Below are 19,105 nucleotides of genomic sequence, written 5' to 3'. Positions count from 1 at the left end.
CCGTGAGCATATAGGAATGGGTATGAAGGTAGAACAAAGGACTTTGAAATTGTGTGAAACAAGCTGATCTACAGGCTGGAGCTCAAGTTCTCTCTGTGTGATTACAGACCTGTGCAGCTGAATTGAGGAAAAGCTGAGGTGACCATTGCGAGTAGTTGGAAAGCACTGGATATTTTCTACAAAAGTTGACACAAGGTACATCATTTCACAAACGTACCTCTCTGTAATACAAATAACATCCCTGGTTGTTGTAACTTACAGGAATGTAAGCTTGTAGTATTGCAGTGGGAAAACCATTGCTGTTTTCTGTGGAGGTAGCAGTGTTTCTGTATATATGTTCTTGGATGACAAATGATACTGAGAGAACTTCTCACAGAAAATACTGTTTTTTAACATATGGGAGGGTGGGGGGAAGGAGAAGATAAGAAGGTGAGTTTGGAGCCTTTGTAATGAAGGAGAAAGTTGGGATAACCCACATGTGAGATTTTGCCAAAGCAATTGGGGAAAGAGGAAAAAAGTAAACTTGGACTGCATGCTTAATGGGCAAACTTATCTGATTTGAATTATACGAAATAATAGGTTAGTTCTATTCAAGTCTCATCCCAGACCCACCCCCCTTTTCCAGCCCTAGGGGAGGGAGCGTTAAATAATGGTCTGTGTAAACTGATGCTCATGCAGTAAGAGTTTGGAGTAGTGCTGCTTGTACAAGTTAAAGCAGGCAGCGAAGAAAGAACAACCAAATAAAAAGCAGCTGCAGGGGGGGGGAAATAATAAAAGTGGACCTTCCTGAAATTAAGACATGTCTTTCCTGACGAGAGTTCTGACCACGAAATGCAAGCAGACACTTGAATCCGAGAGGACTTACTTCCAGCACGCGCTTTTTGTCAGCAGGTTTCACCAGGCGCCCGTGCCGTCGGGCAGTCAGTCCCTGGAGGTGCGGAGCGGCGCGGGGAACAAAGCGGCGCGGCCGGGGGAGCTGCTGGAGCCCTCGCCGCAGCTGGGCAGGGTGAAGAGTTTGCACGAAATGCCCGGACCCAACACCCTCTACAATCTCTACGAGTTCTTCTGGAAGGACGGCTTCGGCCGCATTCATGAGATCCAGGTACGACTCGGTCGGCTCTTTCGGGCTTTATTCACGCCGGATTACCGAACTTTTCCTTCTCTCCCCTCGCAAAATGTTGCCTAATCGCCGCGTTACCGCATCGCCGCGTTCCTGCTGTTACGAAAGAGCCGAGGCGAGGAGGTCCCCGTTCGGTTCCGCGTCCCTCAGCTCTGGACGCTTAGCACTTTTTGTTTCGGGTTCTGCGGGCATCGCCTTCGGCAGTTCCCCTTAGACGTGCGGGCGGCCGCTTCGCCGGCACACCCAGGCTTTCGACTCTTCCCCTTTTTTGGGGGGCTTTTAGCTGAGTGCCATAGGCTCTGAAAGGGAAAAGGAAGCACCTCTGGAGCACGGTTGCCGCAAAGACTCACGCTTCCCCCGCTCGCTTGTTTTTGGCGGCGGAGCTGGGAAACGAGGCTTTTCCTGCAGCCTGGAGGCGAGGCCGTGCCGCGGCTGAGGTGCCTCAGCCCGCAGGGGCTTCTGCCCATCCTTCACCTCAGCCCGGCGTCACCCTGTTGTGCCCAGAGACCATTTTTCCTCCCCGCCCCTCGCTTCTACCCTGGCCTCTCCTTACGTAAATATACTTCGGCTCTACAGGTCCCCTGAGGGGGCGGTGGATGCGCCTGGCCCCCAGCAGCTGCGGAGGGGCCGCCCGCAGGGCCCTCCCCTCCGCGGGAGGCGGGCGGTTTGAAACCTTCCCCCGAAGGGGCCGTGGAGGGGGAACCAACGGTCGCAGTTCGCGCTGCCCAACCCCTGCCCGCGCCCCCTCCTCTGGCGGCCCCAGCGGCGCGCGCGGGCGGGGAGGCGGGAAGCGGGGCGTGATGGCGGCGGGAGCTGCCTGAGGGAGGGAGGCGCAGAGACACCGAGAGTCCCCTCGGGTCCTCCTCAGAGAGCGCGGCCGCTGTCACCTGGCGTGAGGGTGGGAGGGTAGGGGCGGAGGGGTGACCCCTTGGTTTGGCACTTCGGTCTCACCCCTCGTGAGGGGGCAGCGTGGGCTGGGCGTGCGAGCCCCTTAGTCCAGCTTTGGAAACCAGCAGGAATAGAGCTTAAAGAACCTGGAAACCGGGAGCTTGAAAGGAGCTGGAAATAAAGGAGATCGGGGAACAAAAAGTCAAACGCGTTCCTTAGTTTTGACTGCAGTGTGTTTATCACTTGGGTCTCTAAAAAGAAGTGTCAGTCTGCCCTGTGATCTGAGCTGTTGGTAAATTAATAGCTTAGTTACTTAACAACAGTTATGTGCAGATTAAGCTTAATTGTATTTGTGGAAGGTTTTTTTTTTTTTTTTTTTTGTTTGTTTGTTTTTTGTTACACTGCGTTTCTTATTCCCACTGCTGCTGTGGTAGTGCCCAGTTTGTGAGGCACTCTCCATATGCCGTCACGCTGAAAAAATACCTTGCATGTTGAATTCAAGATTTCACTGTTGTAAATACGAAAGATGAAACATTCAAAAGCATTAAAGTATTGGAACGGATATAAAAATAGGTAAATAGTATATGCTCTGAACCAGAATACCTCTTCACTGAATGTTATTCACAGAGAAGAAAGCAGGAGGAAGGATGAGGAGGAGCTGTAAAGCGATGCTGGTTTTTATTCTGCATGGAGCCTCAGCAATCACTTTGCAAATCACAGATGGCCTGTTTGCATACATGCTGCATGCAAGCAGGCATTAGCCGGCTTAATAACAGTCTGTTAAATTTAACAATACAGTGAACATCAGGAATGAATTAATTTGAAACCCTTTGGTAACCAGCAGAGCTACTTAAGCAGTATCCTTTGGTGTGCAGCAATGCTCATAGGCTATATGCAGGAGGGGTGGGGAAAGCTGGGCTTTTCACAAAGGAGGTTCTGTTCTCTGTAACATGATTCCAGTCAGTCCTGGCCAAAGCAGCAATGCTTACAGCAATTATGATAAAGGGAATGTATTCCTAATTTGACAGGATCAGATCTTGTGTCTCATCAGTACTGTTTGAGTATAAAGGAAATAAAGGAGAGAGGAAAGGGTTTGGATGCTTACAGAATTTATGACATATGGAAGAATGTATGGTGTGAGAGTGGTATGTGAGTCATTAAACTGCAATATTTTTAAGGTCTGGAATGAGGGAAAGAAAACCTGTGTTGTGATAGAAAATATGGAAGAGAAATTCCAGGCATTTCTTTAAACATCAGGTTAATACTGAGCACCATTCTGCTGAAAGCAAGAGAAGGCCAAATACCTTGTCGATTTCTGTTTGAGAGAACTGATATTTCATTTATTTGATTGAACGGCTGGATACTCGATTTGTTTTCTGTTCAAGTTCAATCTCCTATGTCTCCCTCACAATCAGTGGAAAAACCAGACAGTTCTATTACAAAATTTGATGAGCTTGACATTCTGAGATTGGTATTTCCCCCCTGTATCCCCCTCACACCACTGCCTTTTCTTTGCACCATTTGTGCCACAACATGCCTACCTTAAAGACTCATGGTCTCAGTCCTCTCCATGCTCAGCTTCAATATCCCTTGAAATGCCTCTGGGGCAAGAGCTGCTTTGGGTTTTGGGAGTGCTTGTTATTTATACGTTGGTCTGCATGTATGTTTGGTTAACAGGAGACCAAGCAGGAGTGGTCATGGTTGAGTTCCTACTGCAGCACTTCCTTTGTCAGAATGGCAAATGTGTGTGTCTAGTTTAAATCAAGATGCTGATCTTTGAAAATGGGAAGAATATATTTGTAGGAGATCTAACTGCTTGTTGAAACTTGACTGAAATTGGCCAATGTGTTTCAAAAGTAGTTAAGTGGAGACTGGCAGAGACCACAGTTGCACAACTCTTGTTTTGTTTGGAAAGTAGGCAAAAAGAACTACGTTTTTATAGGCACTTGGTATCATATGGTAGAAAGTGATTCATGTGTCTTAAATTTACTTTTGGCAATTGAACATTTCATCTCTCTGAGCAATACTGATTAAAACATCTCATAAATTAGTCTTGGTCAAAACTGGACTTTCACTAACTTAAGTGTACTGAACTTGTTTGATTTATAACCAACACAACTCTGCAAGCAGATGTCTTTACATTAGATGAAAGTAATGTGTCAAACTTTGGGCAGTTTAACTTATTTTGCTGCTTCAAACAGAAGTAAGATCTTTAAGATCTTAAACAGTCTTAAATTTAAGTCCCTGTATGGTTTCGACTGTTCCTTTGCAGACTTTTTTTTCCCTAGAATGATGTTGAACCTCTGTTCCAAGCGAGTTCCTGGGAGTTGTTTCATTTCACAACATTGGAATTAAATTTGTTGAACATAATCATTAAATTTCCTCAGACAGTGATGCATCGCTTAATGTTTAATGGCCTATTGCTCGCCTCCAGCTTGAATCATACAACTCATGAATCAACCACTAAACAAACTTCTCTGCTGGAATAATCCTTCAACGTTTTCTTCCTTTTTCAGAATTAATCTATGTCATCAATTTGCTGCTCATGAATGTGTCCCAAAATGTAGGGTTATTTTATTGGGCTGTTACATAGTTGCTATCCTAGTTTAGACGGAAGAAAGTATAAACGTTTCTTTGTAAACTGCTGCAGCATGTACATTAAAGGCATTAAAAGTGAATTATGGTATCTCTCTATTATACTTTCAAATTCACATTCTGCCTTGTTTTTTTTCTCTTTTTTTTTTTTTTTCCCAGATATTCTAATGTATTTGATCTGAAGATAAATGTGTTTTTAAATGCCCTATGTCCTTCCATCTTTTCGATAGTTTATTTCACCAATAATTTTGTGCCTTAGAGCTGAATGTTCAGTCAGTGTGACCCCTGTATTTTCCTTATGGATTTTTCCTAGTAATACTTCAATGCTTTCTTGTGATGTTTCAAACCATTCAATGACTAAAAAGCTAGGAGTCAAGTCCTAGGTGTGATAAGTTGACTCACTCTGTGACAAATTGTCAGCTTCCTTCTCAGTTTCCTTAGTAATATTTTACTTCTCTTTCTCTTTGTTGGTGACGTTGTAGCAAAAACACACTCAGGAATATGGAAAGATCTTCAAGTCTCACTTTGGTCCCCAGTTTGTTGTATCCATTGCAGATCGAGATATGGTTGCTCAAGTGCTCCGGTCAGAAGGTAGAGCACCACAGAGAGCTAACATGGAATCGTGGCAGGAATACAGAGACTTAAGAGGAAGAGCTACAGGACTAATTTCAGCGTGAGTTCTGTTATGTCTTCATTTTCTAAGTTTTGTTGTAAAAATTGAATCGCTTTTCTGAAGGACTGTACAGGTCATCTGAGAATTCAGGCTTTCCTGTAGATATCCATATGGTTAGCCGGGGGAGGAGGGAATTAATTTTTAGTGACTTCTACATTATGCTGTAAAATTTCAGGAGGTTGATTGTGATGCATAGTTGGACAGTGGAATGAGCGACCTTGTGCAATAACATCTGTGGGTATTGGTTATCTGGATGCAGTATATAGGAGCAGGGCACACTGGCTTTGGCATAGCACTGCACAAACATGCTTTTACTGCTTCAAATCCAAACGACTGTATCCAGTTGGCAGCGTGTTGTGTGGATGCTGGTTTGGGTTCACTTTATTGTTTATCAAAGTTCTCTCTCGTTGGATTAAAGCAAAGAAGTCGCTGCATTGTAAATCCATACTGAAGTGCATCCCTATGCAGATATATGTTTGTGTGCAGCTAGACTGTAGAAAAGATATCCATCTTTAAAGCTTTAATAAACTGACAGTGAATGTGTGGGTGTGTGGTTAGCTGCCACAGGGAGCAGCCCACAGTCGGCACTGAGATGGCTTGTTTATTTAGAGGGAAACTGTTTTCCTGAGCCACGGCCAGTCTATTTCTTACATGGTGACAAAAGGCAATATGGATTGCACTGCAGAGTCAAGCCAGCAGTTCCCTGGTATTTTGTGTAAGAAGAGCTTAAATTGAGATATTCAGAAAGTGTCTCCAAAGAGACACTAAAGAGGTTCAATTTTGCTGCTGGCCAGTAAGCTTCTGTACCTTACAGCAGCATTTCTCAAGGTGAGAGAATTCCTTGGGAATACACTGCAATTCAAAATAACTGTCACTAAAGACAATTAGCTGTCTTTTGAAGGAATTGAAAGACATCTTTGCAATCACTGTTTCCAGTCACTCAGCTTATATCAAGCATGCAGATGTTACAATTCAAAATTCAAGAAGATTTCAATACATACCTCAGCTAAAGGAAAGCTTGCAAATATACAGTAAGTATGAAGTAAAAATGTAGGCACAAAATACTGAGAATGTTATACCTCCACTGTTTTCATTTCACTACTTGATTTTTCTTCTCAAAAACATAAATGATCATCATGACAGCTTTTACCGAGCTAGAGGTTGTTAAGAATAATTTTGTATAGATGTTATTAATGGTTTTTTTCTAGAGAGGGGGAACAGTGGCTAAAAATGAGAAGTGTACTGAGGCAAAAAATTCTGAAACCCAAAGACGTGGCGATTTACTCTGGAGGAGTCAATGAAGTTATCACAGATTTAATTAAAAGAATCTACACCCTCAGAAGTCAAGAGGAAGATGGGGAAACGGTGACCAATGTTAATAATCTTTTCTTCAAGTACTCAATGGAAGGTAAGTTTTGGCTGAGTAACATCCATGAAGAGTTAATGCAAAGCAACGTGGTTGCATTTAGCTATTTTTGTCATAAGTTACTGTTACCTTATTGTGATTAATGGGGACTGTGATATTTTGTGTCCATATGCATCTCTCCCAGCTCAAGGAAATGGATACTGGTAGAATTGCTTTGTACAATCCAAAGAGATACTTTGTATTAAGTAACATTTACTGTGGAAACGCTGATACATAGGCAAAATGCACAGTGAGGGCCCTGACTGCTTTCCAGTGTTCCTTGTTTCTATCTACATCTCAAGAACAGAATTGTAAACCTTCTCTCAGTTTGAATTCTAAGATGTGTCAGTTCAATACACCACTGTCCAAATTACAGATGGGCAATCAAGGCATGATCTATCTAAATTCTCTTCACTGTATATTGGGAGAAAAGACACTGTTTTTCCCTGCCTACAACACACCGCGTGAGATTGTTATGCTTGCCTTAGAATAACCTGGCACTTGCAAACAATAGAGAGATGATGTTGTGCTAGATTGAACTTCAGCCTGAGCTAGTATGGGATTTTGTGTTTTCTTTCAGAGATGTAATGGTGAGATGGGTTTCACATATTCCTTTAACTGACTTCACATGATCTGATCTCGTTATATGTTACACCTTTAAAAAACACAGGCACTCTGCAGACATGCAGCTGAAGAGCTTGAGTTTTGCAAAAACTTTCAAATTGCTCAAGATGCTGCATCAAATAGCTGTCTGTTTGGCAAAAATAATTGAAATCTGTTCTACATCAGTAATGTCTACAAAGGTATTCAACTAAGTTACAAATTTTATGAGATTTTAAACTCTGAGCTTATAGATTCACTTCAACTTGTAGGTTGAAGTTCCTCACATTCTTTTAGCTTTTCATTTATTATGTGCCTGACACACATGGTTTATTTCTTATATCAACTGCATTTTTGACTTCACTCACTGTCAATTGTTCAGGGAACACAATATGTCAGATTTAAAAAAAAAAAAAAAAAAAAAAAAAAAAGACTATCTAAACAATAAAAGAATGCATATGAACTGGCAGTTGTTGAAAGATGCCTGGGAGAAATAAAAGGCGTATCAAAATATCTCCAGAGGGAGGAAAGTTAAGGAAGGAAAAGTATGTGAAAATAACCAGATTCCAGCAATTATTTTTGTCAGAAAAGAAATATGAAGGGGGAAAAAAAAAAAAAAAAAAAAAAAAAAAAAAAAAGCAAAAACAGAAGTAAATGGAAATTGCTGAAAATTTCTGTATCTCTCTGTATATTCTTGAGGATTCATGGGGTCTTTGTTGGAGGGCAGAACAGAAGTTAAGCATCGTGCTTATTGTACCTATTAATAATAAGAAAGATGGGGGTGAAAAAGACTTTGAATGGCAATCACTACAATACTGCAAAAATTCAAGTGAGAAAATCATAGTAAATTGTGAACAGCAGTTAGTCCTGTCATTTGCAGTGCTGTCTGACAGCTGCTGTTTTTCAGGGCCAAGTGGAATATATTTATATGGTGTGTGGTGAAATCACTGTAGTGCAGTATGTGCTCATTATCTGTTCATGTGTACTAATTATCCATTTACTACTAGCTTATCAGGATCACGAAAGGCACTACTAGAAATTCCTGCATTATCACCAGTTGCCAGAAATATCTTTGGACTTATATCTCCCTATGTGTTCAGAGGAGAGTCTATCAGGCTTAGAATTTGTGGTACAGTGGGAAAAACAGCAAACATGCTGGAGGGCTGCTCTGCTTCTTTTATGATTCCTGAATATCTTCTCATGCTAAATGTTATTGCAGAAAGACATGGCTACTGTGTCAATATCTAGCTAGGATTTTTTTTAAAGTATTTTAATATTTTATTCACTTACAGCTGCAGTGAGAATAACTACGAGTTTTTTGAAGGTAGTTCCATTGTGTTAGAATTCAAATTCCTCAGCTTATTAATGTGTGTATATGCAAGTGAATAGCAAATTCTTTGATCTCGTATGTGCAGGTGTGGCTACTATTCTGTATGAATGCAGGTTGGGCTGCCTGGAAAACAACGTCCCACAACAGACCGTTGAATATATCGAGGCTCTGGAGTTGATGTTCAGTATGTTTAAGACCACAATGTATGCAGGTGCTATTCCCAGGTGGCTTCGTCCCTTTATTCCAAAACCCTGGAGAGAGTTCTGCAGATCCTGGGATGGACTCTTCAAATTTAGTAAGATTTAATAGTAGAAAAAGTTTCACTGTATTTCTGCAGGTGCTTTGTGTGTTTGAACAGGACTTCATAAATTTCTCTTCTGCAGTTTAAAGGAGGCAGAAGAAACGCTGTGATAATACAACAAAACTCCATCTGAAATACTAAATAATTGTTAGAGTAATACCTATGAAGAAATTGAACAAAATGTTTAGGCTGTATATCAAGAAATTTCTGATATTAGTTGGATCTGTATAGAATGTAAGAGTAAGCTTTGTATTGAACAATTTTTCGAGAAAATGTATTGTTTAAAAAGAATTAATGTTTCTAGTGTGCTTTAAATATACCCCTATGTTACCATGTTTTTTTCTTTTATTTGTCTTCATCTGTTTCAGTACTCTGTCTTCACTCAAGCTCTGAGTTCTCTGCAAATGTTTTACCTTAAGCCATTTTGATGAAGATAATTACTTTTGTTGATTTCAGCAAGATTTCATTCAGGCACTCTGAATGATGGCCACTAAAACTGACTAGAAATTAAAAAAAAAAAAAAAAAAAAAAAGTGAATTCATTGTGAAGTGTGTGTATATATATGTATATAAGCACAGAAGCTGGCATAGAAATATACTGCTGTACTGCAGTATGTTTTTTGTAAATAAAACATTCTTTGCAGCTTGGTTCATAAAGTTGCAGTCATCTGAATTAAGAAAAGAGGAGTTATCCCTGTAGCATACTGTCTTACTCTGCAGCACTTAAAACACCTGAGCCCTCTTTCTGTCTCTAATGCTAGGAAGCTGCATGCATCTTTGTATTTGTTTTATTAACAGTATTTGCCTTGGTATGTCTGTGTAGATTACCTTGAGAGCAGATTCTTGGGTTTCTTCATTTTTGATCTGCCTGCATGTACTGAGCAGTACTACAGTAAGCATCAGGGAATCTTTTTAATGCATAGGTGCGTTTTCTGTAAAAGAGTTGTTCCCTTTTGTTGGTTAAAACCAACATCAGATTTTAGCTTTATCCCTAGAGCAGAGATGAATCTGCTCTTGAGGAATTTGTTCCGTGCAAAATTTGTTATGCAGCTTCTTCCTTTAAGTTCTTTGTGAAAGAGGAATTGAAAGGTAAAACTCACTGTGATGTGTGCATTTGTGTGGTTTTGTAAGGGAATAAGTTGGTTCATGTCCTTTTGTAAGCTCATGCTGTGAGACATTAACTTCCAGAGGAGTTTTCTCCTTTGAAGCACTTGTTTCACTGAAGATGCTGTTTGTAGCCAAGTATGTATGGGAATATGGGTAAAATAATTCAGGAGTTACCATTTACTGAAGTTTTTCAGTTTTTGTTATCGCTTGATGCCCCTCATCTTTGTCTTCGTTGTGATTCAGTTCTGTAGTTTTGACCTCCAAGTTGCTGCTAACATCGTGAAACAGCTGCTGTATGTTGAGCTGCAGCATCATTCTGCAGTTTGCCACTTCTTGCAGTCATCAGAAAACAAGCCACTTCAGTGGGCATAGAACTCAACCTTGAGCTTCCTCTGCCCCCAGTCAGAATCTGCATCTTGTGTCCTTTCCCCGTGCTAAGTGTTCTCATGCTGTGAGCTTTGTTGTTTCTGCCAGTTCAGGCTTTCCTCACTGTGAGTCCCCGAGGAGACCTGCACCACTAACTGCTCTTTTATCTTTGCACCTAGAAAATAGATAAAAGCGTTTTATCTGTTTGGGGCTATATAGCAGAAGAAAGAACTGTCTTTACTGAACTGAAACAAAAGAGAAATAAAAACAGAAGCTTAACAATTTTTTTTGAATCCCAAAGGTCAAATTCATGTTGACAACAAACTGAAGTCTATTCAGTCTCAACTGGATCAAGGAGAAGAAGTGAATGGTGGGCTACTTACCTACCTCCTCGTGAGTAAGGAGCTTACTTTGGAGGAGATCTATGCCAATATGACTGAAATGCTTCTGGCAGGAGTGGACACAGTAAGCTTGCTATCACTTTTCTTGTGCACACTGTACTTTTCACATCTTCCTTTAGGAGTATGAGGGTGGGGTGGGAAGGTACACTGTTTTTAAGGGCATTATTTCTGGTATGTTTATATCATTATATCTTTCACATGACAGATGAAGCCTTCCGCCTGCAGAGGCTTCATACAGGCGTTCGTTATCGTTAGGGACTCATCGGTCTGTCCATCTACCTCGGTGCACACCAATGTGGTGTATGGTAAAATGGCACTTATTGCAAGCAACACACTCTTCTTATAGTTGTCCCTTATATCACAGTGCTACCAATCACCCTTGCTACGGTTATCTGTGCCCAATAGACGTGTGGCATGTCTTGTCTTGCCATGTCTCATCATGGTTTCTCATGAGTCAAGGAGCCCCCGCAGAGCCTGATGATTGTTACAGCCCCCCTTTCACGTATTCGCTAACCACGCAAGGGGGCCCACACAGATTACGCCTGGTTACGCCTGATGACCTTGACAGCCCCCACTTTACGTATTTCGTTGACTACATCTCTAACTTGCGTATTTTGTTAACTACAACAGAAAAGTAACAAAGTCAATGAAGTTCTTTTCTAGCTCCAGTTTACAGGATCCCACCAGTTCCACAGTTTGTTAGATGGACAAAATGGCATTTGTCTTCACATTCACTTCGAATTTTATACGTTTTCTTTTTGTGCTTTGGATCTCAGACTGGTGTCTGTGCTTTTTTAGGTAGACCACAGTACAAAGACTGACACAAGTTAGTGTGAATAATTGATCAGTAAACTCACATGTAGGATTTGGTAAAGGATTTTTCATGTACGGGTTGCAGCCAACTGGTACACTCATTTTGGATCAGACACCTCGTTTCTTCTGAAATCCATAAGGCCAGCACTGATGTAGGAAGGTGTGAATTCACTTTTTCTCTGTTTTTTATACTGGTAAGTTTCAATCAGTCTGAGACAAAGAGCTCTGCAGATGGGACTCAGTGTTACTGAGGCTGGAGTACAAGGTATGTTACATTAATAAAAAAAAAAAAAAACATTTGGGTGGGCCAAGCTAGACTGAGTGGTGCATTTGTCCTCTTGAGTATTTGAAGAAACTTTAAAGTCATGTATGTGTATTCCCTTTCTCTCTGCCCTGTTATGGGGAATCAACGTATTAGCTTCAGCATGACAATGAGAATATAAAGGTAAAAGTTTACTGTACTGTATATATATAATGCATGTGGTGTTTTATGGAATATCAATGAACAATGTTACTGTAAAATACTGTAAACACATTAAAAAGAAAGAATTTAATAAGGTACTATATTGGATTGTGCTTAATAGCCTCAACGTAAAAAAGATTAAGTAGAAATGTAACTTTTAAAGCTTTTTTTAAAGAAAAAACTTTATAATTGGATGCAGATTTTTTTTTTGGTTTAAGAAAGTTTATGAGGTTTCTAAGGAAAACAAAACAAAACAAAAAAACCAACCCAATAGTAATACGTTTGAGTTCCAAAATAAAGAGCGTATGTAATGCTTATTTATATGTTGAAGGCTGATGTGTTGGTTGGATATCCCAAGGATTTATGAGTTTAAAGAGCTTTTTGATGTCTGGCTCTTAAGTAAAACACAGTTACTTATTCATTTTCTGGTCTTTCAGATTCTTAATTTTCCATTTCTAGTGTGTAAGAAAGTTTTCATTACATTAAAAGGACAGCATTCAAATACATGCCAGTGAGAGTTTCTGTTCCTGTTGAACCCAGTTTTCTCAGCTGGCAGCAATCATTCTGTGAGAGGACAACGCTTGTGATTTCCTCATTTCTTAGTACAAGGCAGAAATGAAGGGAACTTTTTTTTTTTTCCAACGTTCTGCTGTCATTTCAGTGCTCCTTTTGTCACAGAAACTGGAGGGTTAGAAGATTATAAAAGCTTTCAACAAAATTGTAAGGCAGCTTTTGGCTGCGGGGCATTTTGGCTGTCCCTAGAATTTTTAAGTGGTTATGAAGAAGCTGGGAACCTGGGAAGAGACTTTTTACATCACAGGAAGTTTTGCATGCAGTCGGCAGAATTGCCAGCTGCTCTGAGCTCTTACAAGAATAGGATAGGGTTGTATTTTAGCAAGGGGTGATCAAGTCGCTCAGTATTACAAGGAGTAGAAAGTTTCTGAGAATTTCTTTTAGTGTTATATCCCAGTTCAAACTTTGGACATTAAAGGTCCCCTTTATGATGAATGTGCATTCTGAATTTCTCTTAAATGCAAGCCCAAAATAAAACATTTCCAGAACTTCAGGAAGGAATTTTCAAGATGTAGAAGACACTTCTTGTGGTATGGCATTGTTTACTGTGGTAATAGCAGTTGTGTTTTCTGGATGGTGTGCTATTCTGTGCTTAAAATTGGTTGGTAGTGTTTTGAGCAGTATTCTCTTAGCCTGTTTCCCATTAAATTTTTAGTTAGGTGGAAAGGTGGAACACTGAAAACAGTTAATTTGATCTGTTGGTGTTTAGAGTGTGCTGATGTTTCAATATTGTTTATGTAGTTTTGTTTGCATTTGTTTTTTCTGTTGATATTTAACACTTTACTAGGAAAATATCAGCATGGATTGTTTTGATATGCAGAGGATTTTTAGGTGCAAAAAGACTGACGGTGGGGGTGGTGAAGCCTGACAACATCCCATGGAATCCAGATGTTAGTCATTGCCAGTCTGTTTTATAACTGCAAACACACACGCACACACAAAAAACCACACAGCTGAAAATTCATTGCTTTTTTTGACTTGAAGCTTTAATCTACTCGTGTTGGATTTGATGGTAGTGATTTCTTTCTTAGACTTCTTTTACTTTGTCCTGGGCAATATATATGTTGGCAAAGCACCCTGAGGTTCAACAACGTGTTTATGAGGAAATCGTCAATAAGCTGGGGAAAGACCAAGCTCCTGTTGCTCGTGATGTTCCCAAATTGCCTTTGATTAGAGCTGTGCTGAAGGAGACTCTGAGGTAAGGGTTTTATCAACTGTTGATTAAGAAAAGTAATTTCATGTGGCTGTAAGGAATTTTGAGTCAGCGTTAATATTTATGTTAGTATTTACTGCTGTTTTCTCCTTCTGCTTTTACTTACTGTGGCAGTATTGTGTCCAAGGATACCCAAGCAATGAGATAAGATAGTTTGCATAGTTGTTAAATACCTTTCCAGTATAGTAAAAGTAGTATTGAATATTTAGGACATGTCTGTTAAGATAATTGAAAACTTGAGATTTGCATTTCATTATTCTGTATGTAGGACTGTAGCAACCTACTCCCCTCAACCCCCTGCACTACAAAGTGGTACTTTGCAGTGCCACCACAGCCAATTTAAGCTTCTTGTCTTAAATTGAAGGCATGTGACACAACTGTTTGGTTTTTTATTTTTACATTTATACCAAATGCTCATAGCAACGTGAGAGAAGTAAGAGGATTTTGCACAATGCATCAACGAGCATTTTCCAGCAATCTGTATTGTAAAAAAAATACCTGCAGCTTGAACAACTGCTTGTGTATTTGCACATATGTGTAACAATCATATAGGGCAAACAGCTCAACTTCTAGTTACTTGTAAATAACTTCTCTTTGGTATTAATGATATTCTCATTAATGCTTCAGGGTCTTTTTATCTCCAAGGTTATCAGTACATTTAAAAAAAAAAAAACAAAACCCTTTGTCCTCTGAATTGTATATTGTATTGGAAACCGAATGCTTGAAGTTGCATTAATTACTGCTCTTGAAAGACTTTTAAATATTTATTTCTAGGTTATATCCTGTATTGCCAGGAAATGGAAGAGTGACCCAGAAAGACTTGATTGTTGGAGGATACTTAATACCTAAAGGGGTAGGTATTGTTCTGTAGGTTCTGTTGCAGTTTTCTGGAGAGAACTCCAGTGGTGCACTGGAACGGGTTGCCCACAGAGGTTGTGGATGCCCCATCCCTGGATGTAGCTCTGGAGGATGTAGCATCTAGAGGTTCGTGACCCTGCCGCATAGCAGGCGGGTTGAAACTCGGTGATCTTTGAGGCCCTTACCAACCCAGGTCGTTCTGTGATTCTCAGTTTAATTTCTGTATATGAGATGTGATCTGTTACAGTTACTTGCACTTCATTAATTTAAAATCACCAACCTAGAGCATTAAGGATAAAATACTAGTATTATTGCTTGTGTATTGTTTATTATTGCTTGTTATTGTTATTATTGCTTGTATATTAATGCTTGTGTATCTGACAAAAAGATGACTTTATAATTGACCTGTTGCCATTATTTTTTTCAGACTTGGTTCCTCACCCACTTATTGTTTAACTTTTAACTTTTCTTGATAGTCTGCAGGTAGAGAGTTGATAATGCCTCTCTGAAATGTTCGGATTTAATTTAAAAGAAAAAGCGTTGCATTATTTTTGTTAGTTTTCTAGTACTTTGCCCACGTATTTCCGTTGTTGAAAGATCTGAATTTACTTACTTACAAATGTTTTCTTTTTTAATGCACATTGGAGTTGGTTAAGTACAAATAACATTTCCTTCTTTAGACGCAGCTGGCACTCTGTCATTATACTACTTCATACAGTGAAGAGAATTTTCCAATGGCCAATGAGTTCCGGCCTGAGCGCTGGCTGAGGAAAGATAATTTGGACAGGGTTGACAATTTTGGTTCCATCCCCTTTGGTTATGGCATTCGAAGTTGTATTGGGAAAAGAGTTGCGGAACTGGAAATTCATCTTGCACTGATTCAGGTTAGAAATGTGGGACCGCATTACAGGAAGAAAAATATATTGCTATGGTTCTTTTCTTTTTTTTCTATGTACCATTTCTCAATATGTTATTGTGCACAAAAGTATGGTGTTGGAGTGTTGTCAAACACTCATCCTTCAAAAGAGATTGCAAATGATAATGCTTGAAGTGTAGCATACTAGTTAAACTGCACTGCAGATGAAAAATTCTTTATAGTGAACCGAAGTGAAAATAAATGTAAGATTATTCAGGAAATGTATGGGTTTAGCACAGAAGGTTTTCTTATTTTAAGCAAAATGAAAAATTTCCCTAATGTATATTAGGATAGTTACCTGCTCAGCTGCAGTACTTTGCAATACTCAATACACTCAATACTTAAAAGCTGAAAATGTTTTTTATATCCTTTTTCTGAAGATTGTGTTATTACAGTGAAATTAAATTACTGAGTTCTCTGTATTCCATGTTTTCTGTCCTTTCTCCTTCCTTCTTCTAACTGTACCATTATTTTATATACAGGTTAACATAATGCAAAGTACATTTGAATATTTGTAGCTTTTCTAACAGCTGCTGCACTTCTCTTGTCATTTACAAGGCTCCCTTTAACTCAAATATTGAGACAAATTGTGCATCATAACACGAGGATTTAGAAGCTAGCTGGAGTTACTTAGCCATAATGGTAGTTAGACATGATATCTATTCAAAGCACAACTTGATTAAATTTGCCTTTAAAATTTCCTCAGGTAAATATCTAGAGCAAGCTCAATAAAAAATAGCATCTATCTTTTGGAACTCAGAGTGAAATAAGTCTCGGGACTGAATAAAGAAAAACACAGTTGCAGCTTTTTGAACAAGAGGATCAAGGAAGTTGTAAAGATCTTTGTTTTGTTTTCTGGAAAGAAAGCAGAACAAAATGCCACATGATCTATTTACAAGCACAGAAATACTGAAGTTGTTCAAAAATAGAAACACGTGAAGCATGAAGGTGACAAATGAGAATTTCTTAGATAGTTCTCAATTCTTTCCTTGATTTGGTTATTTATCTAGTGCCGTGGATATAGAGAAAGTCATATTTTCTAACATCAGAAAATATTTCTTACATGTCCTATGTATTGTTCTTGCAAGTAAATTAATAATTTTTTTTCCCCAGATCGATGTACCTTTAAAATACATGCAGAGCTGGTTGAAAAAAAAATAGCTGGAGGCAGTAGTTGTCCAAAAAAAAAAAAAAGCTGTTAAACTGAGAAAATGCTGTATTCAAATTCTGTAAGAGACTGTCTTGCATTTAGTTTAGGTTGGTATTTTCATTAACAGTGTAAAATATGAGTTAAAAAGATGACTCTGCATTGCATTTTAAAGACAGTACAGTCAAATTGGAAGAAGGGGAGGATAGTAAGAATGAAAGGCCTGAAAAACAAGAAAATTCAACTTGTCATCTACAGTTAAAATGTACTTTTTATATATGAAAGTAATGCATTGTTTCACGTTCTTATTGTGAGAGGGCTGAGAGAAGATAGCTTGATTTCTAGGAGAAGAAGCTGAGAATGCTACAGTATTTCCTTTGTAAAAGTTGCAATACTTCTGGTATATATATTTCATATTCAACTTCAAAACTAAGGTGGGCTGAATGTCTTGAAGTTTGTTTTAGCCCACTATTTCTGTGATTTTTGTTCCAAAAAAAGAGATGAGTTTTTGGTTCTCTCGCTTTCATTAAGTGTATGGGAACAAAAGTTGTAATGCACAGAGAGCCTGTGTAGTTGAATTGCACTGGTTCTACTCGGGAGAGATTTTTGTATCCTACTTCTTGATTATTATTATGATGATTATGATGCACCAGATTGTCCCTGACTCAGGTTTTGTTTTTTGTTCATTTGTTTTATAGTTGCATATACTGATTTATGGTAAAATAAAAAATTCATGAGAGGAAGGCTCACAAGATTTGAAAGATACTTCAGTTTCTTTGAAAGCTCAGATGGTTTAACCTAATCTTGTTGAAATTCTCCAGAAAGAGCTGATCTCAGTTTTGGTTTCTTTCATTGATTTCATTTTAATTTTTTTTGAGAGAGTCTTCTTTAATCAGAGGATGAAGATTTTAAGCTATTATCTTTGCACCATTTGTTTCTCTTGTGTAAGGATCACAGTACTCAGGCTGTGTAGGAGAGGAAGATGAAACTGACAGCTGAGATACTGCTTATGACAGTCTCTTACATTTTCTTTTCCCAAGTTTTCATCTGTGATTTTGCAGGTTTTCTAATATTTGCCTTATTTGTCTTTACAGTTGCTTCAGAATTTTGAGATTAAAATTTCTCCCAAAACTGAACCAGTTCAGGCCAAAACCCACGGACTTCTGACTCCTGGAGGCTCCATCAATGTGAGATTTTCTGACAGAAAGTGAGACAGAGATATTTTGGAAATACTTGTGTGACTTTCAGGGGAACAGGCTTGCATCTAATGGACGTTTGATCGTAACATGCTTTCTGGTTTGTAGTTTCTTTACAATATGACCAAGTATTATGTTCTGCCTTATACCTACCAGCACATAACAAAAGTTACCTCTCTTGTAATTGAAAATTACACGCTTGAAAATACATGCTAAACAGTTCCTTCTTGCACTGGCATTCTCCTACTTGTATTTCAAATTGTAGCAGCACATGCATTGGAAAAAAAAAAAAAAAAAAAAAAAAAAAAGCAACCTCAGACATGTTTTTGTCATTCAGTGATTTTATTATACTATTTTATAGTAAAAGTCAGTTATTCTTGTGAGTTATTAGAGAGCAAAAGAATTGTTATCTGGTATTAGCTGCATTTAGGAGTTTGTGTCTTTGTTTTTTGTCCTCCAAGTGTGTTCTTTAAAAATTTCTGCGTAACGTTAAAAATGAGGTGATTTTCTCTTGTCTGTAAAAACATTTACATTACATGTATTTAAAATATTAACGCAATAATATGAAATGTAAGGACTGAAAAAAATACAATTTGCATCAATCTTAGTCTCAAAATTCAAAAACAATTTACAGTTTATCTCAAATACAGCATCCATAAAATATTACTATATGATTTCCTTAAAAAAACAACAACAACAAAGCCATGAAGCTTAAACAATCCATTGTAGAGTTGTGAACCTAGACATTGTCTTATCACCGAAGAAAAGCTGAGTGGATTAGCACAAGCCACTTTCACTGTTCTAACTATTATTATGCCAAAATCATCTGTAAATAAGAAAAATGAAAAAGTTGTTACATTTTTATCATTTAATGGAAATACTATTAAATATCTTCACAGTTCTTCAACAGTAAGAACTGGAAACTTCCCATTGTAGTGTGCTGAGCTCATAGACAGGTACACGCGTGTTATAGGATGGGAATGTGACTACTGAGGTATTTGAAGGCTTTTTTTTTCCTGGTGTCCAATATGAAGTGTGGACAACAGAAATATTTTTGTTTTCGCTTTTTTTTTTTTCTGTAACAGCTAACAGAGATGAGACTTCAGTCTTCAGATAAATTTTCATATCTCTGTACACTAAC

The 19,105-nt window shown here is 38.8% G+C and overlaps 1 protein-coding gene across 1 annotated transcript; it reads left to right on the top strand.

The window, feature by feature from the left end:
• Positions 1-799: 799 nt before the first annotated feature.
• On the top strand, positions 800-17,979 carry CYP27C1 (cytochrome P450 family 27 subfamily C member 1; the record flags this gene model as incomplete). Its single annotated transcript, XM_079539181.1, has 9 exons — positions 800-1,102; positions 5,086-5,276; positions 6,485-6,684; positions 8,697-8,906; positions 10,686-10,849; positions 13,666-13,832; positions 14,622-14,700; positions 15,386-15,589; positions 17,863-17,979. The coding sequence occupies 9 exons, from the start codon at positions 800-802 to the stop codon at positions 17,977-17,979; spliced, it is 1,635 nt and encodes a 544-aa protein (XP_079395307.1).
• Positions 17,980-19,105: the final 1,126 nt, after the last annotated feature.

Source organism: Tetrao urogallus (assembly GCF_951394365.1).
Source record: "Tetrao urogallus genome assembly, chromosome: 8".
NCBI lineage: Eukaryota > Metazoa > Chordata > Aves > Galliformes > Phasianidae > Tetrao > Tetrao urogallus.
This window is presented reverse-complemented; position numbering and strand designations above follow the sequence as displayed.